We start from the raw sequence: 25,546 nt of genomic DNA on the forward strand, positions 1-25,546 counted from the left end.
AGTTCCTAGGAAACCACAGCGCAAGGAGGCTATCGCCTTCATGTCCTGCTTGTGGGCTTCCCACAGGCATCTGGATGGCCATCATGGGAAATGGGGTGTTGGACTGGGAAGGCCTTTGGGGTCTGATCCAGCAGGACTGAGCTGGTGGTGACGGACCAACAAAGAGATCTTGGGGCCATGGTGGACAGCTTGATGAAAATGTTGAACAGTGTGCAGCAGCTGTGAAAAAGGCAAATTCCATGCTGGGGATCATTAGGAAAGGAATCAAAAATAAAACTGCCAATACCATAATTCCATAATATAAATCCATGGTGTGACCACACTTGAAACACTGTGTACAGTTCTGATTGCCACACCTCAAAAAGGATATTGTAGAGCTGCAAAAGGTGCAGAAAATGGGAACCAAAATGATCAAGGAGCAGGAGCAAGTCCCCTATGAGGAAAGGTTAGAATGTTTGGGGCTTTTAAGCTTAGAAAAATAATGAATAAGGGAGGGGGGACATAACAGAGAAGTATACAATTATGCATGGCGTGGAGAAAGTGGATGATAATACCAGAACACAGGGACATCCAATGAAGCGGAATCATGGGAGATTCAGGACAGAAAAAAGGGAATCTTTCTTCACACAGTGCATACTTAAACTATGGAATTAACTACCATAAGGTCCACTGATGGCTACCAGCATTGATGGCTTAAAAGGGGGATTAGATCAATTCATGGAGGAGAAGGCTATCCATGGCTACTAGTCCTGATGGCTATGTGCTGCCTCCAGGATCAGAGGCATATAAGAGTTACTGGGAATATGAGCGAGTGCTATCACACTCCACGTCCTACTTGTGGACTTCCAAGGAGTGTGCAGGGGGTCCCCTAGATGACATCTTGGCAGCCCTCAATCCTGTCAGCTCCACTGTGGTGGAGTAAGAAGGAAACTCATCTGAAGGTTTTGTTGGCCAGTTGTACGTTTTGTCTCATGCTGTTTTTAGACCTCTAGTTGTTTTCAGCAGTTCTGGAAGATAGAAGATTAATATGCCATGTAGACCATTGAGAACCTCCTTGCACTATTGACTATGGTCAGCGACATAAAAATAATCTTTCTGTGAAGTTTGGAGGGTTTCTAATTGAAACCCTCCCATACTTCTGATATGGCTGAACTTTTAAGGAGTTTATTTCTCTTTTCAGCTTGAATAGCTGTGGTTTCTCACACTGACCATTAACTGTTTCTTTCGCTGTGTCTTTTCTCAAACCTGTATTTCAAGTTTTTCTTATGTTTTGGACATTCCAACTAGGGCTGTGCAGGGACCCCCCAATCTGACTCTGAAGCCGCTTTGCAGCTTCCAAGGTGGGCCCAATCCGCCTCGGGCAGATTCGGGGGGCACCCACACACCCCTAGCTCCTTACCTGGGCTGCCGCCGCCTCTGCCGCCTTCCCCGTTGCACCGCCTTCTCCATTGCTCTGCCTTCGCTGCTGCTCGCTGCTGCTGTCTTCGCTGCCTCTGCCAACTCCTCCTGGAAAAACTTCCAGGAGGTTGCCATTTTAAAAATGGCGACTTGCTGGAAGAAGAGTCACAGCACATCCAGGCCTCAGGAGGCGGCACGGCAGCAGAGGCAGCGGCGAGGAGAAGGCAGCTCAAGTAAGGAGCTGGGGGGCGTGGGGTGCCAGGTGGGCTGGGCCAGGGGCCAAAGTACACCGAGCCCCCAACCAGCTTTGGGCCCCCTCCGCTTCACCTCGGAGGGGGCACAAAGTGGCCCGAAGCAGCCTGCTTCGACTTGGGGTTCGGGCCTCGGGCCGAAGCGGTGCACAGCCCTAATTCCAACTTCCTTATTCTAGGAGTAGATATGCAAATCAGGACTGAGTTTCATTTTCCCCTGGATCAGCTGGTCAGGTGCATTTCAGTTCACAGTATCCTATTACTATCCACTAACGAGGAAGCAGAGGGCACTTCGGGTGCTAAGCAAAGACTTCCTTCTTGATAGATTTCAACTGCACTGCTAGGCAACTGCGGGTAGGTAAAGATGAGCTACTGCAAGTTTTCTCCACAGGCTGATTGCCAGTTTCTCCAAGGGACCAGTGGAAAATAAAAATGCACATTCAGCCCCCAGGTTGAGAGTTCAACACCGCATTAGATATTTTGATGGACATGGCACTTAGTGCTGGAATTTCTCCTGTGATGTAGCCCAAAACCTTCTTGAAACCTTCATCTTGTGATCTTTAATTGGTGGCATTATTTTCAGTCATTATTCTGAGTGAAAGGCAAAGGATTGGTCAGCCATGCACCCAGTTCCTTTGGTTGTGTTGTTAAAATTACACGATCAGACTGTGCTAATAAATCCCTGGTATATGCTCATGTGCACACGTAATCACACACATGGGCACTGAATTGACCTGCAGGATGTCTTGAATAGATGCTCGCCCATTCCCCCTGCATGACATGAACAGAAGGTTTAATGTCTCCCAACCCTCAGCTTTTTCAGGGTACAGGAGAAGACTCTGATGAAGATGAGGGTCAGGCTGCCCTTCCAAGGCAAGGACACTCAGTCCCATATGAGCACTACTACCCCTGGCCAGAAGACATGGTCAGAGGATGAGCCCCTGGCAGAACCTCCCTCTTCAGCCTTGCAGAAGTCTGAGACGTCAAAATCAGGTGAGGGCCCCCTAACAGTCCACCCAGCAGCTCCAGAGGGGGTGGAACTAACCATAGATCATGACTGCCTACATAAGGCATCAGTTGCCTTTAGCTTGCTGCTGAGACAACCTCCTCCTATGTTTCAAGTACGACAGAGCTCCAACCAGCAAAGCTCACTCTGAGCTATTCATGGTCCAGTTGTAGCTGCCTTTTACATAAGGGGTCTTCTGCTTTTATGTATTTATTACATTTCTATACCACCCAATAGCCAGAGCTCTCTGGGTGGTTTACTTAGCTTGCTGTGCCTGCTGTACTTACCTTGATCAGTTTCTATCTACCTGACACAATCTCACTTCCCTAGACCTGACTGTTGTACCTAGACTGGGCTCTCCTTTCTCAAATCTGTCCCTGTCAGATGCCATTGGCTTCCTGTGTGGGCCTCAGAACCACAGAATAGGACAGGAGGTAGCAGTTGGTTGTAGGAGTGTTACTCCTGCCAGGAATGTTAAGGACCTGGATGCTATTAGAGGATAAGGTAGAGCCAGGTACCAACTCAAGGGTTCACAGGAGCCAAGACAGGTCCAGAGAGGTTGGTAGAAAAAACAAGTTGGAACAAGACAACAGAGGACCCTGGGGAGAGGTAATGAGTGGGGTACTGCAGGGCTCAGTCCTGGACCCAGTGCTCTTCAACATTTGTATTAATGACTTGGAGGAGGAGGTGCAGGGAACGCTGATCAAATTTGCAGATGGCACAAAATTGGGTGGGATAGCTAATACTTTGGAAGACAGAAACAAAATTCAAAGTGATCTGGATAGACTGGAGCGCTGGGCAGAAAACGACAGAATGAAATTTCATAGGGATAAATGCCAAGTTCTGCACCTAGGAAAAAGAAAGCAAATGCACAGTTACAAGATGGGGGATACATGGCTCAACAACACTACAATCAAGAAGGATCTTGGAATTGTTGTAGATTACAAGCTGAATATGAGCCAACAATGTGATGTGGCTGCAAAGAAGGCAAATGCTCTTTTGGGCTGCATTCATAGAAGCATAGCTTCCAGATCTCGGGAAGTACTTGTTCCCCTCTACTCAGCACTGGTTAGCCCTCATCTGGAGTACTGTGTCCAGTTCTGGGCACCGCACTTTAAGAAGGATGCAGACAAGCTGGAGAGGGTTCGGAGGAGGGCAATGAAGATGATCAGGGGACTGGAAACAAAGCCTATGAGGAGAGACTGAAAGAACTGGGCATGTTTAGCCTTGAGAAGAGAAGACTGAGGGGAGATATGATAGCACTCTTCTAGTCCTTGAAAAGTTGTCCCAGAGAGGAAGGCCAGGATCTCTTCTCGATCATCCCTGAGTGCAGGACACGGAAGAATGGGCTCAAGTGACAGGAAGCCAGATTCCGGCTGAACATCAGGAAAAACTTCCTGACTGTTGTTAGAGCAATACGACAGTGGAACCAGTTACCTAGGGAGGTGGTGGGCTCTCCCACACTGGAGGCATTCAAGACGAGGCTGGACAGCCATCTGTCTGGGATGCTGTCACTTGGATTCCTGCATTGAGCAGGGAGTTGGACTCGATGGCCTTGTAGGCCCCTTCCAACCCTACTATTCTATGACCCCACAGGTCAATAGGAAAGTGTACTTCCTGTTCACTGGAAAGACGGTGGGAGGAAGCTTATGGGAAGTGTCAAGCCTCATGGATGGAGACGTGGAATGGTGGAGTTCATCAGGAACTTCCTAGGCCTAGTGGAGAAAGTTCTGGCCTCATGGACCAGAATTATGATCCCTGGGTTCAACTCCAGCCACCACCAGATTAGCATGACAATGGACTAGATCCTAGTGACCAGAGGGCTAAAGCCTAAAGGCATTTCCACTCTCCAGTGTTGCAAGTAAGCAGGAGAAGGAATTGTGATGTTCTGGGAGAGAAAATGAGAGGGAAACAAAATTTCATATGTTTGCAAGTTTATTAACTAGGGATGTGCAAAGTTTATTAACTAGGGATGCATGAATCCACTGAACTCGAGCTTGCCAAGGTTTTCCAAATTCCTTCTCGAAGCTTGTTGCAACTCGAGTCCATCTCAGATTGTGAGCTTTATGGGTTTTTTTCACATAATCTGTGCATTTGAGGGGGCATATTTTTCCAAATATACACATCAATTGTGCACATCTTTGAAATGTACACATTCTTCTCCTATTGATTAAAGCATATTTGTGTGCATTTTTAAAAAGTACACATTTTTAATACACATTTTTCAAATGTATGCATGCTGTCGAACACGTTTTCTTGGGGTCTGCGAATCACATTGCAAGCTCAGAAATCTACAGACTTCTACCACAGATTGTGTCCAAGTCTGTGTTCACTCCAGAAGATGTAAACTGGGTAAATCCAGATCAAATCCAGATTAACCACTTAAATCTTAGATGTTGAGTAGGAAAGATGTTTCAGAAATTAATCTCAGCACAAATGTAGAAACTTTGAGTCTTCAGTAAATTGCACACTATGATCACTGGCATGTATCTTGCCCACATCAGAAAGCATTCAGGCTTCAAACTAGTACTGAGGTTAGAGAAATTTAATATTGGTATTTCTAAACTGTCACCAGAATCTGATTGAATCTCTCTCCAGAATTTGATGGCTGATGCTCGTATGGCATTTGCCAAAACTAAAACCCACTATCGATTAAGAATTAAAATTTGAACACCAAATTCAAATTTCAAAGGTCTTGGGACATTGAAAATCTCAGTGAGAATTTTCAAGTGCAAATTTGACATTTGAGTGGAGTTTACCTGCTAAATATCTCAGCTCTGCATAAAGCGTGTATTCAGCTCTACTTAAGCAGCCCCCACGCTCCCAGGTCACCATGCCAGGGCCCGTCCAGGTCTGTCGTCCCTGCTGCTAGTGGCAGAAGCGCAGCAGGGAGAGGCTTGGGACGGTCTCCTCTTTTCCGTCCCTGATGTCGCACTCGGCTTAATCCATTGCCAACAGCCAAGGGAGGGGCCAGCCTTCCACTTTCAATTTGCTGTTGCTTTAATCATTCCTTCATGCAGCGTTGATTTTATTAGCCACCTTGAGTATACTACTGGAACAGTGAGATACAAATTCAATGAATAATAAGACCGGGGTTGTTCTTGGAGGCAGTGCAGCGTGGGGCATGCTAAGCTTTATGATCCCTGGCTTAATTTGCTCCTCTCTGGGCTAGCTAGCTGTTCATCCTGCTTTCTGGAAGCAATGTCTCCTCCTCCACACCTGTCTCTCTGGAAGGTTGCAGCCTCCTGGATTCTCTATGTGGTTGTTTGAAACAACTACTGAAGTGTCCTCTCACAGTGTCCTCTCTCCCACATCAGCAGACTTAGTGATGGCCATTACATGCCTTCAGTTGGTCTGCTTAACCAAGTAGAGAAGGAATTGGGGGAAAGCTGGGGGATAACAGGTGTGCGTGTGCGTGTGTATATGCGCGCACCTGTAAGTTGGTTGGCTACCTCCTAATGGTAATCTTTGGGACCACAAAGCACTCAAGCACTCAAGTATGTGCCAACAGTTAGTGCCACTTTGTTTAAAATAAAACCATGAACAAGGATGTAGGTAAAATGCAAAAAATGAAAAGCTATTGTCAATTTAGTCCCCCCCCCGCCCAGTTTTTTAAAAAGCTGTCAACTTTTGTGTGTGTCTCTGCAAAGCCTATCATAATGAATCATAGCTGAGCAGTAATCCTTCATTAGAACATTCAGCTCTAATTGCTGGCAAGGAGCCATTTGTCTCTTTTTTTCTACCCTCATTTTAACAAAACATTTATGCATGAAAGATTTAATGCCAGGTATCAAGCATATCATTGTAAATTTGCCACTAATTAAGCCTAATTAAAATAATTAAATGGCTGCCAAGTCACAATGCAAAATGGAAATTACATTCGCCTTTTTCACATACCCCATCCTTGATTCAGATTTTAAGTGCAAACATTTCTGTGTTCCAGTTGGTGACTCTGTGTGTGTGTGCGCATGAGAGAGAGAGAGATCTATCCAGCCAGCCAGCCATCTATCAAATACACAGTCTCTCTCTCTCTCTACTTGGAAAAGGGAAGGTGCTAATGAACTAATATTGCAGTATGATAGTTTACTTTCTCCATTTGGGATTATTTATGAAGGTTCTCTCTCTTCCTTAATCTGGATGAAGTTTGGGAAATTTGACACTGAATATTCATAATGCCCTGAATTTTTAATCAAAGCTGCTGACAGTCCCCTTTGCACCGCCAGTATCTCCACCATGAATAATTTATCCTCTGCTGTTCAGAGGCCTTGGCTGCAACGGGCACTGTATGGGTAGCAATGGCCTGGCCTACTGTAGACGCCACATGGCAGTTCCAGATGTTATGGTTTCACATGTGCTCAGTTCATCAAAACCAAAAATGACTGGTATCCACAGGCACAGCCTTTCCCTAGACAGGCCATCTGGCAGGTGAAAACAAATCTTGGTGCATTGTGGGAAAAGTGCTTATTTTCATGGCTCTCTAGTGTGGGCTTCCTACTTCTTTCACAGTCAATACCTTTGATTTGGAGTTGTTGCTGTGGACAATGGATCAGGTAGCCAGGTTTAGGGCAAATGGATAAGGGGAAAGTACATCCCAGAATACCTCCAACAAGCACTCAAAGGAGTGGTGGCTGCCCAGCTCCACATGAATTTCGATGATACAGATGATCTTGATCTGATCCAGTCTGGTACTTTCCATCCTGGCCTTGGTTAGCAACCTGCACCAGGAATGGACTGGGGCATCTGTCCCTGCTGCTGCTGGACTTCTCTGTGGCTTTATACCAGCTCAGATTACTTGCCCATGTACTCCAGAAGTGTATATCTGACTGGCAGCAGCTCTCCAGAGCAGGGGTAGGCAACCTTTTTGAGCCATGGGCACATTTGGCAATTTGATAAACTGTCCTGGGCAATTTACCACAAAATGACTGCCTTGGGAGGTGTGACAAAGGACAAGTAACCTGCTCATAAGATTGAGTACAAGGCAGAGGTAGGTCTAAGCCCGAACACACTACACAACTCTTTGGACCCACAGATTTCAGCACCAACAGAAACCTATTTCACAGTCATCCCTGCTGTTGGTAAGAAAATGTGTTAATTTAAAAAAAAAAAAAGTGGAAAGGGTATGGAATCTTGGTGGATGCCAAGCAAGGTGTCTGGGACACATTGATTCCTGTGGGCACCACGTTGCCTACCCCTACTCCAGACTCTGAAACAGACTTTCACGTCCTTTGCTACCTTAACCTTTTTTAACTGGCTTGGAAATGGGACCCTCTGTATGCAACACATGGGCTCTGCCAGCAAGCTGCTATCCGTCTCTGATGAACGGTGCTGGGGAACTCCTGTTCATCCCCACAGCCATTAGCCCAGAGTTCCATCTTGTTCTCCATGCTGTTTAACAACTCCATGAATCTCCTATGATAAGTCATTTGGGGATTTGAAACGTGGCATCATCACCCAACCTTCTCTCTCTTTTCTATTGGACATCAGAGAGGTGGTGGAAAGCCTTAACCAGTGCTTGAGAGCTGTGATGTGGGCTATCAAACTAAGGTTTGATCTAGACATACTAGAGGCACTTTTGATCAGTAGGAAAGCCAGCCCAGAAAGGAATGTTCATCCTGTTAGAGATGAGATATGACTCCCTCGGAAGAATCACACACACCATTTGAGAAGGCTTTGCCCAGCTTCGGCTCACTGATGAAGTTTGGATTTATGACTCCAATTTCACCCTGCAGGGGTGGGGAACCAATTAGGGTGGCCCATCCCTGGAGGCTAATGGAATGCAATGGATATGGAATGCTCTGGGGGATTTTCCAGTGGATAGGGCTTGTGATCCTGCCAAGGCCCTTGTTTCATTTTGGAACAATTCGATAAAAGAGGCCATTGATACAATTGTTCCCAAGTGTCCTCTCCAGTAGGGCTGTGCATGGACCCCCCGCTCTGCCTTGGATGCCGCTTCAGATTGTCTGAAGCGGCCCCACTCTGCTTCAGGGTGATTCAGACCCACTCTGCTCTGACTCAGATCCGAATCCGGATCCGAAGCGAGATTCGGACATCCAGATCACTCATTTTTTATGTTTTCCCATTGACTTGCATGGGAAAACACAAACGGCCATAACTTTTTCAGTTTTTAGGATATATACATGACATTTGGGAAACTCCCTGCCCCCTTGGAGGGCATCCCTCCTGCCCAACTTCAGGCAGTTTTGCCCAGTAGTTGTTGCGCTGGGCACAGCTAAGATTTGATTTTCTCCACAAAAACTCTCAAAGCGAAGAGCTGTAACTCGTCCCCGGTTTCACGCAAGTGTCTGGAATCATCTGGAATCACTCCACCCCACCCCCGAGGGCAACTCTCCTGCCCAACTTCGGGCAGTTTTACTTCGGGCAGAGCAGGTTGCTGCTCTGGGCAAAGCTACCATTTGATTGTTTCCACAAAAACTAGGGGCGGGAAAGACTGCGGGGAAGGGGGCCCCATCGTTGTCTCAGAGATTTCTGCTTATAAGATGGCTCCACCACCTCCAAGGTGAGTTAAAACTTGGAGGAATGATGGGACAAGCACGAGTAAAAGCCAGAGGACAAATCCTTTCTGGAGAAGAATAAACATTTGGACAACCAGGCTCCACTGAGCCTGCATGTAAGTGAAAGCTTGGAGCTGGGCAGAGGTGGGCAGAGGGAAGCAGGCAAGCGGAGGCTGGAAAAGAGCCACCTGTGGGTGCTGGATGGTGCAAATAAGCTATAGCCCTGTGGCGCCAAAGCCACCAAGCCCAGCTATTCCACCCAGGGATGGGGCACAGGGCGGGCGGGCGACCAGGTGATCCTGCAAGGCTTGTCTGAAAGATAAGCCATGCATACACATGGGCGTTACAGTGAAACTGGGGAAGGCTCATTAAATCCGTTACCGTACCTTTGGGTGGGGTGGGGTGGGGCGGGGCGGGGCGGGCAGGCAGATGGGCCAAGGTTTATATCAGATTGTGGTAATGAAAATGTGATGCCCTTCCGGATTCGAAGAACGACAAAAACTAACCAAAATAAAGAGAAACAGCAGGGTGAGTGACTGCGCCACCCATTTGCTTGAGGGCTGGAGGGTGGGATAGCCCAGCCCGTGACCCAGGGAAGAGACAATGAATAACAATACAGGACTCTTTCGAGGCCCAGTAATTGGAAGGAATGACTATACTTCCCTTAAAGGAACATCCCAGGGAGGACAATTCTGGCACCAAGGAGGACGTGGGGGGAAACAAAACAATCACGGACTCCATGATTGGCCACAACTAAAAGGGAGGGAATGGAATGGAGGAGAGTAAAATACAGTAATGAGATGAGTACATGGTAAATCCTTTAATGAACGTTCATGGGTGGGAAATTCTGGTGCCAGGGAGGCAGTGGGGGGTGGTAATATTTATTGTTCTTTCTTTTTTTTTTTCTGCTCCCAAAGCGTATATTATAGTCCTGCAGTTGAAAAGTTTGTACTCTGAATACTGAACGTAATGCAGAGATGACAGCGGGTAACTGGGATGCACTTTGGCCCAAAGAGAAGCCTGAGTGTGAGACCCCCCACCCTTAGTCTGGAGAGCAGAAGGCTCTCTCAAGAGGGTTACAGGCAAGCAGCCAGAGGCAGGAAAAGGACAACAGTGCCTCAAAAGCAGACAGTGCCTAGCCCTGAAGGGCAAGTTGATTCTGGAAAGTAGACACTGCCTTGCCCACCTTGCAGCGGTGGCAGACAGCAGTGGTGGGATCCACTCCCACCTCAAAGTGGCCCCACGTGATGCTGCCCTGACGTTTCCGTGGAGGAGACGCAGACTTCCTGCCTTGAGTCTAGGGGGGCAACGCACGAGCAGGGGGGGAATGGAAGAGGGCTTGGGTGCCGGAGCTTCTGCCTCCTGCTCCTCCTCCAACACACCCTGGAGCATCTCCTCCTCTTCGCCCTCCACCACACTGAGGACATCGGATGCCTCCAACTGAACATCCAGCCATGGGCTCCCTCTTCCACCACAGAAGGAGATGCTGCTGCTCCTCCTTTGCCAAGAGTGCTGCTGCTGCCTCCGCCAGCCTCCTCAAACAGGGACCTCTGGGCACCGCAGCTGGCCTCTGCACTCTGCTGCCCTGCTGCGCCGGGACGCGCTCTCCGGACTGGGGGAGAGCCGGCTTGCCCAACGGCGCTGCTAATGACCGCAGCACCTCACCCACCTCTGCCCCTGCCGAGACCCCGAAGAAGATGCCTCATGGGCCTGGCTTGTTTTGCCACACAGTGGAGCATTACTGGAATAATTAGCTAATAATTGATATAAAATAGTATGTGTGTGGTGCTTTGCCCACTGTCTTGAATTTTGGATGTATTGCTTGCTTAACCATAGCACAAGCACACAGACACAGTCACACAGGAGCAAAAGAAAAGCAAATACAGAACTACCCAAGCAAAGAAAAAGGATTTTTTATTTTATATTTTATATTTAATTTTCTGTTAAGGAAAACAAGTTCAAGAAATACAGGATAGCAGAGTAGGAGAGACAGTAAGAGCCCAGAACAACCAAAGAATAGAAAAAAAACTTCCTTTCTGTTTTTGGAGGATCAAGCCAGAAAAGACACAGACAGTTTACTTCTGAACTGGGGGCGAGGGGTCAAAAAATAAGGCAAGGCACAGGCAGGCTGTGCTATATTTCCTTATTTTAGAATTTAGAAAGAAAGGAAAAACTAAATGGTTGAATAATAATTAAAGTGGGGTGGGGAACGGAGGAACAAGCCCAGAGGTAAATGTTTGTTTTGTAAGTTTTGCCCTGATTGCAGCTTGTTCTATTATTCCTTCCTCCTCTACCCTTTCTTTCCTAGATTTCTAAAAATACAGTCCTATCTAGATTTTTAAAAGCGAACACAGCCCTCTCCAGCATCCCCAACCGATGCCAATGGAATGGTGGGGCGGGGGCAGGGGTGGAGCAAAGGAAAAAGGAAAAAACAAGTGAGCTAATAATAATTACGAACTGTTTTTAACAATCAAGGAAAGACAGAGTTAGATCGATATAGATGCAGAACGAGCAAATTGGAATAGAACACGGCAGCTGCAGCAACTGCCAAACTTAGAACACAGATGCACGCAACCCTCTCCCGAGTCCACACTGACCAACGCGAGTAATGGGATGGCAGGGAGGGGAGTGAAGAACAAGCGAGCCAGCTAATAATAATTACTACTAACTGTTTGTAACAATGAAGGCAAGACAGCATTCAGTGGAGAAGATGAACTGCAAGGAGTGCACCCCCCCCAGATCTAACCAGACAAACACAGCCCTCTCCCAACCAACCACCTCGCGCAATGAACAAACACAGCCTTTTGCCAAAGTATATATACCCCCCTCCTCCACCACTCTCTCTGTTTGGAGACTGCTGGTGTCGGTTCTGGCCGAGAGCTCCTATTCGCCAAAGCACACTCCCTCCTACTCCTGCGCTCGCCCCCCGCCTCCCATGTCCACTCGCCTTCCCCCTCCCTCCTCCTCCCACCCGTCCACCTGATCTTTGAGAAGTTGATACATTTTAGAGACAGCCTGTCTCGGCTGCTCAGAAGGCATGAGAGCTACGATTCTCAGAGGCAGATGAGGTGCCTCGTGGAGAGGGCGCTTCGCTTTGTGGTGCCTTGGTGCTGGGCTGCTCCGCTTTGTATCACGCTGAGGAACAGCTCACTTCACCTCGTTATTTGGGCTTCATACCGAGGTGGTGCACAGCCCTATTCTCCAGTTCTGTGGAGCCTGATCAGCTCCATGGTACCCCAGGGGCCATGAAACAGGCTGGACGATGGCTAGCGCACAGGGGGCAGACATCTGGTTGTGAAGCTGACCAAACATGAGTAAAATTACACACTGCACAGAAGAGAAGGTAGCAAAGAAAGGTTTATTTCACTGCCTCATCACAGCCTTGAGTAGCCGTCCAGTGGAGCTTTTTAAGGTGGTTTGAGGGCTGCTAACATTGGTTCCAGTACACAGTAAACATTGCCCCTTTGGAAGCCCACTGTGATTCCTTTGCTAGGCACAAAATCACCTGTCTTCATAGCAGTCTTGACCCTGCACTTGCTGCCATCCCAACTGAGGTGTCCAAAGCTGTGTCTAGCCAGATATTGTGGGATCAGTGTCAGTTTTCACAGCCTGAGGACATGAGCAAGATGGCTGGACCTGCATGCTTGACCATGCGCTCTCTCAATCTTTGCCCTTCTTGGCTGATTAAAGCTAGCTGAGGAGGTTTGAAAGGGTGGCTCCTGGGTTTAGCAAATGCACCCCTGTGAGACGGGGAAATACTAGCTGCCTTGAAAGAAGTCCACCTTTGACCCTATGATACTTGACAATTACTGCCCAGTCACAAATGCCCCCTATTTGGGGAAGGTTCTTGAGAGAAAGGGCAACTGCAGACAGTCTTGGAGGATACTTATTATCTTGACCCATTCTTGTCTGGGTTCAGGTCTCCTTTGATGACTGAATCAGCCTTAGTCACCCTGATGGATGACCTTTACTTGGAGAGGGACAGGGAGAATGCTGCCCTGTTGCTCTTACTGAATCTCTCAGTGGCTTTTGATTCTATTGACCATGGTATCCTCCTGGACCAACTTTGTGAGACGTGTATTAGAAGCACTATTCTTCAGTGGTTCCAGTCCTATCTGCAAGGTTGGTCTTGGTGAGTAGTTGGTCTTGGTGAGTAGTTTTAGAGGAGTGCTCATTGGCCCCCTGGCATTTAAGCTGTGGGGTGCCACAGGGCACTGTTTTATCCCAAATGATATTTAACATCTTTATGAAGCTGTTGTGAGTGGCCATTAGGGGGCGTGGAGTGAGGTGCCATCAGTACACTGATGACACCCAATTGTATTTGTCCCTAATGTCTGAATCACAGAGGCTGTGCAAGCCTTGGATTGGTGCCTGGATGTAGTGGTGGGCTGAATGAAGACCAATAACCTGAGTCTGGATCCTGGCAAGATGGGAGCACTGTGGGCAAGGGGTGTTTGTGTCTGGGAACCGGGTGGGGTTACACTCCCCTGAAGAAGCAGATGCGAAGTCTGGGGAATGCTCATTGATCCAGCTCTGTCACGACAGGTCTCTTCAATGTCCAGGATGTTTATGAGCTCTAGGCTCTTCAATGTTTATGAGCTCTAGGCTGCAAGACAGTTATGGCCATTCCTGGACAAGGATCACTTGACTGCCATGTCCCATGCATTAGTAACCTCAACACTGGATTAGTGCAATGCACTTTATGCAGGGTTGCCCTTAAGGTTGGTGCAGAAGCTGCAGTTGGTGCAGAATGCTGGAACGTGAAGCCCTCAGACTTCTTCATGTCCAGGAGGATCCGGTGACCAGACCAGGTGTGCAGAATCAATCCAGGGCCTGAAGATACTTCACTCCGTAGGTAGATGCTACACCCTGTGGTTTGGTGGCTCACCACACGAATCCCAGGACTGGCAGTTCAAGTCCTGGCAGCTCCTGACATTGCACGAGGGAGCGCATGAACCCTGAAAGGCAGCTCATGAAAGCTCACACCAGGACTTGCCCGTGCCCCCGGGTAGCTCAGTGGGAAACAGCACTGAACTGGGGGACACAAGCAGGATTGAAGTGCTGCTCTGGAGAAAGTGCCACTGAACTGATCACCACAGGGCAAAACTCACCTTTTGGCTGCCTGACCAAGTGCACTCTGCTTCCTCCCGTGCCACATCCCTGATGCCACCTGACCCTTGGCCCCTGTCCAGGTGTAGGACCCCAACACCATCGTATATTTGAATTCTGTCAGGGCACATGGATTTAGCACAATCCTATCCTTGTACAGCCAGCGTAACTCATGGATAGTGGTATGCTGTCATACCTTTTATAAATAATCCACAAACTGTACAATGTTGGTGCAGATTATACGCTGTACATTTTGGCTCTTGAAGTAATAAATGAAGTATAGGTTATATAAGTAAATATTACACATATTTCAAGTTTTCCCAAAATATCTGCCCCCCACCCCCGCCCCACAAACCCTGGAAAAAACACTTCCCCACTGGCTTCAAAATCTCTAGTTCGGTAGTGGAAGACTGGCAGACAGATTTGTGGAGTTTGGGATCAGGGATTATATAAGATATCCTTTTAAACTTGACATTTTATCTTTCTGATGGTATTGGATTGTGACTTTAAATTTCTCTTATGCAGCCCAAGTCCTAGAGAAGGGGCAGAATATCAACTGACACACCTACATACCTAGAGTTCCATTGAACAGGGGTCAAGAGGAGATGGCCACCCCTCTAAATGCTTTCAGATTAACCATCCAGTTCAAGGGATCCTGCTTGGCCATTTGCTATGTAAACAGGGGGCTCCCTGTCACTTTGGTAGCTTCTCTGTGCCATGCAGGTATTTTTCACCTGGCTCCCCGTGCCACCTGGCTCTCACTTCCCTTCCAGTGACTCGTTACGTTTCTTTGCCTTCTCTTCTTTTCACAACCCAGGGAACTTGTACATAGAAATAGAATTGGTTTTCTGGCATGAGCTTCCTGTAATTGTATCTGAAAAGGGTGAAGCGTTTAAAACCAAAGGGTGAAAAAAGGGCTGCAAGTCCATGAATAATGCATGTCCTCTAAAACAGCCTCCTGACCTGCCTGTGGAATTCCCCCATTGCTGAAACCTCTAGAGAACTTTATTTATTTTGAACTACTGCCCCTGACAACGTTTCCTGGGTGGCGGTGTATGCCAAAAACACCAGTATGGAAACAAGCCTTCCCCGGGTGGGGGTGGGGATTTTGTACTCTTGGTCAATATTTCACGATGAGTTCGTTACTGTCCATTCAAACCTCGACTGAAAGGTGAGGTTATCCTGCCTGTTATCCTACACGCTGCTGCTTCTGGTAACAGCTCTTCGATGCCGGCATGGACTGGAGATGGGATTACAGGGAAGGGTCGGTGGCTTCCTAACAGAGAGGGTGGTTTGCTGGGAGAACAAACACCATGGAGATCCAGCTTGGGGTCAGGGCGAGAGTGCTCCTCTCAAGCGGTGGAAATTTGGTTTCAGATCATTTGCTGAGCTATGCATTAAATGTACTGGGTGCCCTTGGCCCAATCCCTCCCTTTTTCAGCCAGGCCCCAAGCATGGGGCGTGGGGTGGGGGGGAGCACTCCTTACCAGGACTCAGAGAGGCAGGGGAGGGAGGAGGCCCAGCCTGCAGCCCATGACAGTGTGGGAAAACACCGAGGCTCCATTGTAGCTCATGCGTGAGGATCTTTATGGAAACGTATGCCCCGGGATCCATGTACCTGTTGTCCAGGTTTGGGAGATTCGCTGCAGCCAGTCAGAAGCAGTGCTACAGCAGAACAAGCAACGTTCCGGAAAGGGCGCTGCTGCGGGCCCAGGCCCTTCTCCTGGACAGCGCGGGTGCAGTTCAGCAGACTTGCATTTCGAGAGACGGAGAGATCAGATCTGGGCTTCCCTGTGCGGCTACTCCCAAGAACCGCCAGTCCCAGAGTTCCCTGTGCAGCAGCAGCAGGGAGGGGCAAAGCACTCCAATAGTCAGAGGCATTGATCCCGGGGACAGTAGGAAGCCCCTGCTGCTGGCAGGATTTGCAGGCTGAAAACCTGTGTGTGTGAATGTCGAGTACACCCACCCACCACACTACCCACGTCTGGCTCTAAATACAAGTATGGCAGCTGGAAAAGAAAGGAGATTAAACAAAGGAAACTAGCGGAAGCTAAAGGACACCCATCGATTTTCAAAACAGGCGAGGCCTTTCTCCAGCCTGGCTCAGGCAATGCACTCACTAGGGAAGTGGATGGACAAAAGTAAGATGAAAACGATTTCAATACGCTGTATCTGTGGCAAATGGTGATGAAGATAAGCTGCCAGATACAGCTTCTAACGCCAACCTAATGCTTTCAAAAGATAGTCAGGTAATGTCACGCTTAGCGTAGTGCTACTATACTATCTGATTCCTGTTGTTTTTTCCCCAAAGATCCAAGCTTCTGGCCTGAACACATAACAGATTCCATCCATCAAAAATGTTCTATTTAGTGTCCTGACTTGAAGAAATGCCTCCCCTCTGATCGGTTCTATGACCAGCTGTTCTAGTGCAGTTGCTTATTGTAACTTGAAATTTTACCTCTTTCTTGTGACTGGAACATGCAACTGAAGTTACCCATTACTACAACGCTTTCTCCTTTGGAGGCCTTCCTGATTTCATTCTCCATCTCACAATCACCAGGAGCATTTTAGTTAGGGTGACAATGGGCCAGTTCACATAACATGCCGGCTCATCAGGGGTCGTTTTACCCACTGTGAGCCATGGCACATGCCAGGTTCCATTTTGAATATGCAACCCCCGCTTGGGGGTGGCTATGTCATGTGAACCTGGCCACCAAGGGTTATTTGAGGGTTGAACACCCCTTGTTTAACCCTACAACAACCCAAGGATTACGCAAGGGTTCTTTAATGCTCAAATAACCCTCAGTGGCTGGGTTGCACAATACGGCAACCCCTGAGCAGGGGCTGCATATTCAAAATGGCACTCAGCACAGCTCATCATGGATTATACAACCCCCAATGAGCCTGGCATGACATGCAAACCAGGTCACTATGTCCACAGTACTACAGTATTATAGAGTTTGTATCCAGAGATGCCCATATCCCACTGGTTCTCTCCATTCCACCATTATGCCCACTTTATCTAAGTTCTCCCTTAGAACCCCAAACTCCCATCTTGGCTCAGGGGCTTCTAGCATTAGCACAGAAACTCCCATGCATGGTGTCCATGTCCAAATGTCTCTGGTCTATGCATGTCCCCCTAGCCCTTTGGTCTCTTTGGCTGTCATGTTCTGCCTATTTCCACCTTATCCCCATTTCGGTGATCAAAAACATTTTTATCCTCATTTGCCCTGAACTGGATGTTCCCCAGCTCCTGTCAGCTTCCCCCCTGGGGTCAGTTCAAAAGCTGCTCTGCCACCTGTTTGAAGTCAAACACCAGCAGTCTGGGTCCATTCTGGTTCAAGTGGAGCCCATCCTTTTTGTACAGCCCCAGCTTGCCCCAGAATATTCCCCCATGTCTAACAAATCTAAACCCTTCCTCCCTACACCATCACCTCATCCATGCATTGAGACCCCTCACTTTCACCTGTCTAGCTAACCCTGCACATGGAATAGGTAGCATTTCAAAGAAAACTACACTGGAGGTCCTGGCTTTCAACCTCCTACCTGGCAACCTAAATTTGGCGTCCGGGACTTTGTGACTACATTTCACCACACCTTTGGGGTACACGGAAGGAGCCTCCTCGAAGATTGTTGTACAACCGGGCGTACCCTGGTAACGGTGCATTGCACCGGCTAATCCTTCTACCACCTGATCGAACCGCAGCTCGGCGGTGTGGCAGTGGCTACATTTTGGCAGAGCAGAGTTTGGTCTGGACACAACACAACGACGACCACACCTTTGATGCTGACATGCACTGACTCCACCCCAGCACCTTCTACAAAGCTATCTAGATGATGTGTGATACCTACAACATTCTCACCATTAAGGCAATTCATCATGTGGTCTACACACCTGCCACAAACCCAGCTGTCTGTTTCTCTAATAACTGAATCTCCCAAAGCCACCAGTGCATGCCCTCTGGAGGCATATCCTTGCTGTGAGATGCATCCCCCAAGGAATGGGTTCCTTCTAAGGGACCATTTCCCTCTTCCTCAGAGTGATGTCCTCCTTCCCGAAGACCCTCCTTCTCCATGACAGCAGAGGAGCTGTTATTCTGGGAGTGGAACACCTCTATCACATCCCTGAATGCCTCATCCATCAACCCCTCTGCCTCCCTTGGCTTCTCCAGGTCAGCAACCTTGACCTCAAGGGAACAGATTTGTTCCCCGATAGCCAGGAGCTCAGTGCTCCAAGTTCATACCCATGACATTTTTACTTATCATTATATTTCTATCATCCTTTCTCCAAGGAGCTCAAGGTGACATACATGGTTCCACCCCAATTTAATGCTTACAACAACCCTGTAAGGTAGGTTAGGCTGGAAGAGTGTAATCATCCAAAGAGCTTCAGAAATGAGTGGGGTTTTGAACCAGTCTCCCTGGTCCTAGTCTGACACCCTAATCACTACCCCACACTGGTTCTGTCCAGCAGACAAAGAGCCACACATCTGACACCCTGTGCAATATATTGGTTAGTCCACACAGCCCTGCTGGCTTTCTACCTTCCTAGTTGTTTTTCCTCATTGAGTTTGTTTACCTGGAAAGCTAAATTGTTTACTGTCAGAAGGGGGAAAGGGTCAATGGCCTTGGCCTCCTTGTCCCGTTGCTAAACTCACATGGGTGCTTAACACACCTACCTGCTTAACTTCTTGTTACCTTGATGCTTTGTCCCTGGGGCTGAGATACGTTGTCAGTTGGGGCTTTCCCTTGTATTTGTAGATGCGCTGTTCCCCACTGAATTGGTCTCATTCCTTTTGAAAGCATGCCCTCTTGGGTTTCAAGTTTATTACATAACAATGATGTCCACTGGTTAACTAACTATTTTAAATGCCAGAAGCGAAATTTGGCTTCTGGGTTTAGGACCTTAGAAGCTGCCTTATACTGAATCAGACTGTTGGTCCATCTAGCTCAATATTGTCTACTCTACACCAACTGGCAGCACGTCTCCAGGGCTTCAAACAGAGGTCCTTTCTGTTGGATAATAGGAACAACTCCCCATGCTTTCCAGTCACTAGGGGGCAATAGAGAATGTGTTGCATGGCCAACAATGGCTTATCTAGATGATCCCCTTGTCCTGTAGTTTCCTCTTCCTTCTCCTTCATCCCTTTGCAACAACAAACACATGGACCATGTGCTTCCCTGATGAATTATCATCTTCATCTAAATTTCTATACCACCCCATAGCCAAAACTCTCTGGGTGATTTACAAAGGTTAAAAACATTTTTAAAAATACAGTATACAGAGGTTAAAAGCCATTTACATAAAAAACACACTAACGGACAAGGCAACATATATCTAAAAACAACTTCAAGCAATCAATCATAACCATAAGACAAATCCAGGATCGATTAAAACTCATCATATGCTGCCAAATGCCTGGGAGAAGAGAAAGGTCTTGACCTGGCCCCGAAAAGATAACAATGTTGGTGCCAGGAGGGCCTCATCAGGGAGATCATTCCACAATTGGGGGGCCACCACTGAGAAGGCCCTCTCCCTTGTTGTTTAGGAACATAGGAAGCTGCCTTATACTTGGTTCATCTAGCCCAATATTGTCAACACTGACTGGCAGCAATGGCTGTCCAGGGTTTCAGACAGGAGTTTGCCCAGCCCTACCTGGAGATGCCAGGGATTGAACCTGGGACCTTCTGCATGCAAAGCAGGGGCTCTTCCACTGAGCTACGGCCCCTCCCAAGCTTCCCTTGGAGTAGGCAGCTGGAGGAGGGCCTTAGGTGTTGAGCATAGTGTATGGGTAGGTCCCTGTAAGGAGAGGTGCTCCATCAGGAATTGTGGTCCCAAGCTGTGTAAGGCTTTATAGATTAAAACCAGCACCATGAATTGTGCTCAGAAGCATACAGGCACCCAGTGCAAGCAGGCCAGAGTCGCTCTTATATGTTCAGACCTTCTGTTCAGATGAAGTGTGTAAAAGCACTAATAAAGTACGTTAAGCTGAACGTCTTTTTAAACTGGCTCTACCCTGCATTTATTGCCTCAAACACCAAATGCTGTGTTGCTACGTTATCTCTGTATATAAAGCAGCTCTGCTGTAAGTCACACCAGACTTCCCAACACTTTCCAGCCCTAGCGGGAAATTTTAGGAATTGAACCAGAGACATTTTGTATGCAAAGTAGCTGCTCTACCACTGAGCTATAGCTCTTCACCAGATTTGTTTCATTTGTTTGTGAAACAAATCTCCAGCCCCTCCATTTAGATTTCTTTTCATTTTCACATTTTTATTTATTTACTACATTTCTATGCCGCCCAATAGCTGAAGCTCTCTGGGTGGTTCACAAGAATTAAAACCACAAAATACAGCATAAAATACAATATTAAAATACAATAGCTTAAAACTACAGCGTGAAAGCACAACCTAGCAGCAATGCACAGATTTAAAATGCAATAGCAGATTTAAAACAACAGAGCTAAAAAACTGGAATACTAAAATCTAAAATGTAAAAAAATATAAATCATGTATGTTGGTTAAATCGTTTTGGTACCCTTCACAAACTAATTGTTATTTAACTAATTTCCCCAATTTATAGTCTGCCTACCTACTGAGGCACTCGAAGTGGCTGGTCTGGAGAGAACTAGCACATTACAAAACAGAGGTTAAATATATAGCAAAATACCTCCTTAGGGTAACTTTTCTGTGTCTCCTAATCTTTACATCATCAAAATAAGCTTGGGTGGCCAAATGCTAAAGAGGACAAGGCTTCTGCACCTTTAATAGCTGGATAGATTAGAAGATCTTCTAATCTTTTGTTGTTGTTGTTGTTGTTCAGTCGTGTCCGACTCTTCGTGACCCTGTGGACCACAGCACGCCAGCCTTCCTGTCCTGTGCTCTCTCCCGGAGCGTGCTCAAGCCCATCTTCATTGCATCAAAGATGCAGGAGTCATGTCCTCTTTTGCATCTGGCTAATCTACAATAAATTCTGTGTGACGATTGAGAGTTTCTGGTTTTAGCAGTACATTTAACTGGTCCGGCAGAGCACTTAAACCTTTCTTTTCATTATTTATCATCATGAGGCTGTACAGAGGCTTTTAATTTGCCCACAAAAGTTAATGTTTAAAATGTGTTTCTTGTGTTTTGCATCTTTCCCTCCAGGAGTAAACTGAGTCATGTGACTCCTGACATACACAGACATGCTATATTATAAAAGCACTTAAAGAGATCCCCCAAGTCCACCACTTCTGGCTCTCTGTGCTTCCTTCCAAGGAGACAAACACTTCCATGGATTAAAGTATTTGGTATTTCTTGGATTATATTCTTCACCCTCAGTAAATATGAACCATTTTGCATTTCAAAAATCCTTCAGCAAACAAAACGGTTTGTCTTTTGTGTTTGCTAATTTAAAAACAAATATTTGCCTGCCAAGCAATACAGTCTCTGAGGATGAGCTATTAATAGGATAATTAGGCAGCCAGTAATGAAAAGGATTGCTGGTAATTATGGCAAGATTTGTTTTGGCATTTGAAGGCAGAAAAAGGAGGCTGGAGTGCAAAAATCTACCTTGGAGTTAATTAGCACAATTAGAAGATACCTGAAAGAAAAATAGGCCAACTGGCAAAGCCTTGTTCTTTACTTTTAAAGAGACCGTCTAAGTATTTGCCCAGTGGGCTGGAAGAAAAACAAGATTCTGGTCTCGTCTGGAAAGGCCCAAAGAACAGGGGGCAGGGAGGTAGCTTCTGCTTCGTGCTGGCCTAGGGACTGGAACTAATCCCTCATTGCAGGAACACTGGATCTGTTGGCCGGGAGAGGCTTTCTGCCTGTCCACCTGCATCACCCACAAGCAGGATGAGACCCTTGGAAGTTGGAACTGAGCCCTCCCAGCCAGTCCTCTCCGGACAGCCTTCGCTGGATGCAGACCTGTGGCTAGGAAGGGTCCATTCCATGCAGCAGTTTGGAGCCTTGCTTGCCCACAGAACCACTGGTTCAGCATCTGAAAGACAGTGGCATCGCCTAAACTAGCAAACTGCCCTCTCGGTGTGTGAACTAAGGTTTCTCCAAGGCCAGGCAAGTAGCTACATGAGGCTTTTACTCTGGCTGTACTCCGCATCCAAGTCGATTGTGTCAGATGAGACAATCGTAGCTAGCGCAGCATTTCTTGCCCTAAATTGGGGGGGGGGGTGTCATACGAATTTTGTGACTTTTTTCCCCATCAGATTGGCTTCAATGCAGTCTGTGTGACCTCAGCTGGCTTCACTGCAGGCTGGTGGAAGGGAAAGTCGCGTGGGGTGAGGGTGTGGGGAGAGCAGAGGGCAGAAGGTCTACCCAGAAGTAACCCATTTCCCTCAAATGTGCTTCGCCTACAGGAGCAGAGGGGGCGGGAGAATTCCTTTGCCAGCCCTTTTTCTTAGAACTGCTCAGTCGCTGCCTCGCCCTCTAAATAGTCATTCACTGAGCGCTGGGCAATTGTGCTTACTCACAAGTAGGGAGAGGCGAACTGAGCTGTACTTCACCAGGGCTTCGGGGCGCTGCCACAGCGGTGCCTGTTATCATCATCATTGGCAGGACTGCCGCAGCTGCCACCAGCTCTGCTTCCCCTGCCCCAAACTCTTGTTTCTGCAGCAAAGCTGCCTCCTCCCCCCACCCCCGAAGCATGAAAACCACACACACAACAGGGGAAACTGGCCAGTATTTCTGCCTGAAGAAGGTTAGTGCGCTCTGTCGAAGGGGCGAAACACTGTGGTTGTGAAGGAACCTGGGATGCTAGTATTTCTGCCTGAAGAAGGTTAATGCCGTCTGTTAAAGGGGTGAAACACCGCCATTGCGGGGTTGCAAATGACGGAACCAGGGATGTGATTGTGAATGGCTTAATCAGAGGCTAGTATGTATGAATGGAAAAGACTAACTAATGCGGCCTGATGAAGGGGAGAAAAAAGTGGGAAAGGAAGCCTGTGTCCAAAAGCGCCCTGGGCATGTTTACTCGGAAGTAACTTTTGCACCCCCAGTAAGAAGTCTCTGTGAAGCCACTCCCCCTTTCTGTGCATATTTACTCAGGAGTAAGTTTCACTCCCCCCCAGTAAGATGTAAATCTTGCTCCCGTGTAGTCTCAAGCAGGGGATTTATAAAATTTGGCTGGATCCCGTCTTTCCGAGTGGATGTTGACTTGGAAGCAAATGTCACAGGGGGCAGTGGGACTTACTCCCAGGTAACTATCGTATTTGGAATTGGGACTGGGAAGGATGAACCAGGGTTTGCTTTTTCTCGAGGATACAGGATGGGGATTCACCCCAATGTTGGATGAGAAGGGAGAGGTGTGGGGCTTAACTGCAGGGGCTTAATTCAGCACTTCCGGTAAACTTCCCTGAGCACAAAGGAGCGACAGGAACAAGCCTCTCTCTTTCGCTGAGTGGCTCCCATGGGGTTGATGATGTTTTTCATGATGAAATTGGCTTTGGCCCGTGATCGGCACACAAAGCAAAAAAGGCTGAGTTTTAGGCAGTGCATACTCGGCTTTTCTTGCTTCATGTGCCATTGACGGACCAAAGCCAGTTTCAGTAAAAAGCGGAAAAAGCTGAAAACGCTTCTCTGTGCGTTTCTGTGAAGACTGGCTCCTGGTTGCAAAGAGCATCTCTGCTCAGGGAGCAGCAGCAATGTCCCTGTCCAGCCTCTAGCTGGATGGTTGCCTGAGAAGATTTGCTTTTGCCCCGGTCTGTCTGTCTGCAACAGTTCCCTTCTCCTGCTCCCATCTTTGTTCCTCTGGGTACTTGAGCTGTATGACTGGGGACCCATTCCAAGGATGAATTCACTATGTGAAATTAGTGTACCATCCCTTTAGTTGAACTAAAGGGACAGCACAGAGAATTAAAATGCAAGCATGGCTCTTCTGTCAGATCCCTGCCCACTACGCGTTAATGCCTTATCTTTAAGCACATTTGCCTTGCTACAAAAATGCAGCAGCTGGATCTAACCATGATTAATTAGTAAATTACATTTATATAACACTTTAATCTGCATTTATAGGTTGGCATGGGCAGAAGGTGAGGTAGGGGAATTGCATCCAGATTAGCTTTGATCTCAAAGAAGATGAGATCTGAGATTATTTTCAAAGAAGACAGAAAGTGCAGAAGTGTGCAGATTAAGGGCAGAGAAGACAAAATTAGGTTGTTTTTCTCATTTGTCCCTACCAGAGAGAAGGAAAAAAGAGGAACAGAGGAGAGCCATCCTGGTGATGTCTTGCTTTCCAGTTTAGCCTTTGCATAGCTGGTTCCAGAAAGCAACTGGGGTACCAGGGGAATGGCGAGATTATAGAAAAAGCTTCTTTCTAGCTGAACATGGCCTTCAGTTTCCTAAACAAAATTGCTTTTATTCTTCTCAACATGTGTTCAAAAAGATTAAAGAGCTGTAAACTACCACAGCTTAATAGAAGTGTACATTAGAAAAGAAGCCCAGAACAGCAGAGCCCACTCTGCTTTGGTGAGGATTTAGAAATCCTGTTTATAGAATTATAAAGAACCTTAAAGGATAAAGGATACTGAAGTAGGGATGTGAATATTTTGTAGTATTTGGAAGAATTATTTGATCACAACAATCATTTAGAAAGTATTTTGCTTGCTTGCTTTTCTTTACTTCTTTAAATAAAAGCAGGGAAGCCCATTGACCATTAAGAATTAATAGGGAAAAATCCACTCTCCATGAGGCACCGGGCAGTTTATCAGTCTGGAGATGGGCTCCCAAGAGTAACAGTGTTCCTTTGTAACTACAGAAGATGTTTAGCAGGGCTACAAAAAACTCCAGAATACATAAAGGGGCAATACCTTATTAGGACCAACCAAAGCAATACAACATAGCGAGCAAGCTTTCAACTTCTCCAGAATTCTTCACCAGGCTGGATGGTACAAAAAGCAGGGAGCAGGGGTAAGAGGGGAAACAAGAAAAGTACAAAAATTAGGTTAGATATTGTAGGCATGAAGTCTGCATTTAGACCCAGTCTCAAGATGGACAATGGGACACCAAATGAAAGGGGCTTTCCTTAAAAAAAAAATGTGTTGCCCAACTAGATTTTCTAGTTTTCTCTTACGGATCACCATGGCTACCCCCACTTGTAAGTGCCTTGGAGGGCTACCAGGAGGTTCCTTTGGGTCCCACTCCCTACAGCCAAGAGAAATCCTATCTGAAGACTCTGCTGAAACAGGAAAATAGGCCTGGCTACTTTCCTCCCCAAGGGACATGGACAGGATATTGGGCTGGAGTCAGCCATCAGAGACTCTTCAGGCAGTTACTCT

General features: G+C 47.2%; 1 protein-coding gene across 2 annotated transcripts in view; it reads right to left on the reverse strand.

Moving 5' to 3' along the window:
- Positions 1-18,583: 18,583 nt before the first annotated feature.
- TLE3 (TLE family member 3, transcriptional corepressor) overlaps positions 18,584-25,546 on the reverse strand; it is a 100,352-nt gene continuing 93,389 nt past the window's right edge. For both annotated transcript variants that reach the window (XR_014785433.1, XM_084817603.1), the window contains one exon: positions 18,584-25,149. Coding sequence is in view for 1 of the 2 variants with exons in the window: in XM_084817603.1 (XP_084673729.1) it covers positions 25,123-25,149 (27 nt within the window). In the remaining variant the exon portion in view is untranslated. The remainder of the gene's footprint in view (positions 25,150-25,546) is intronic.

This window comes from Heloderma suspectum, chromosome 11 (genome assembly GCF_057233095.1).
Source record: "Heloderma suspectum isolate Gila_16-S chromosome 11, 16-S_ref, whole genome shotgun sequence".
In the NCBI taxonomy this organism is placed as follows: Eukaryota; Metazoa; Chordata; class Lepidosauria; order Squamata; family Helodermatidae; genus Heloderma; species Heloderma suspectum.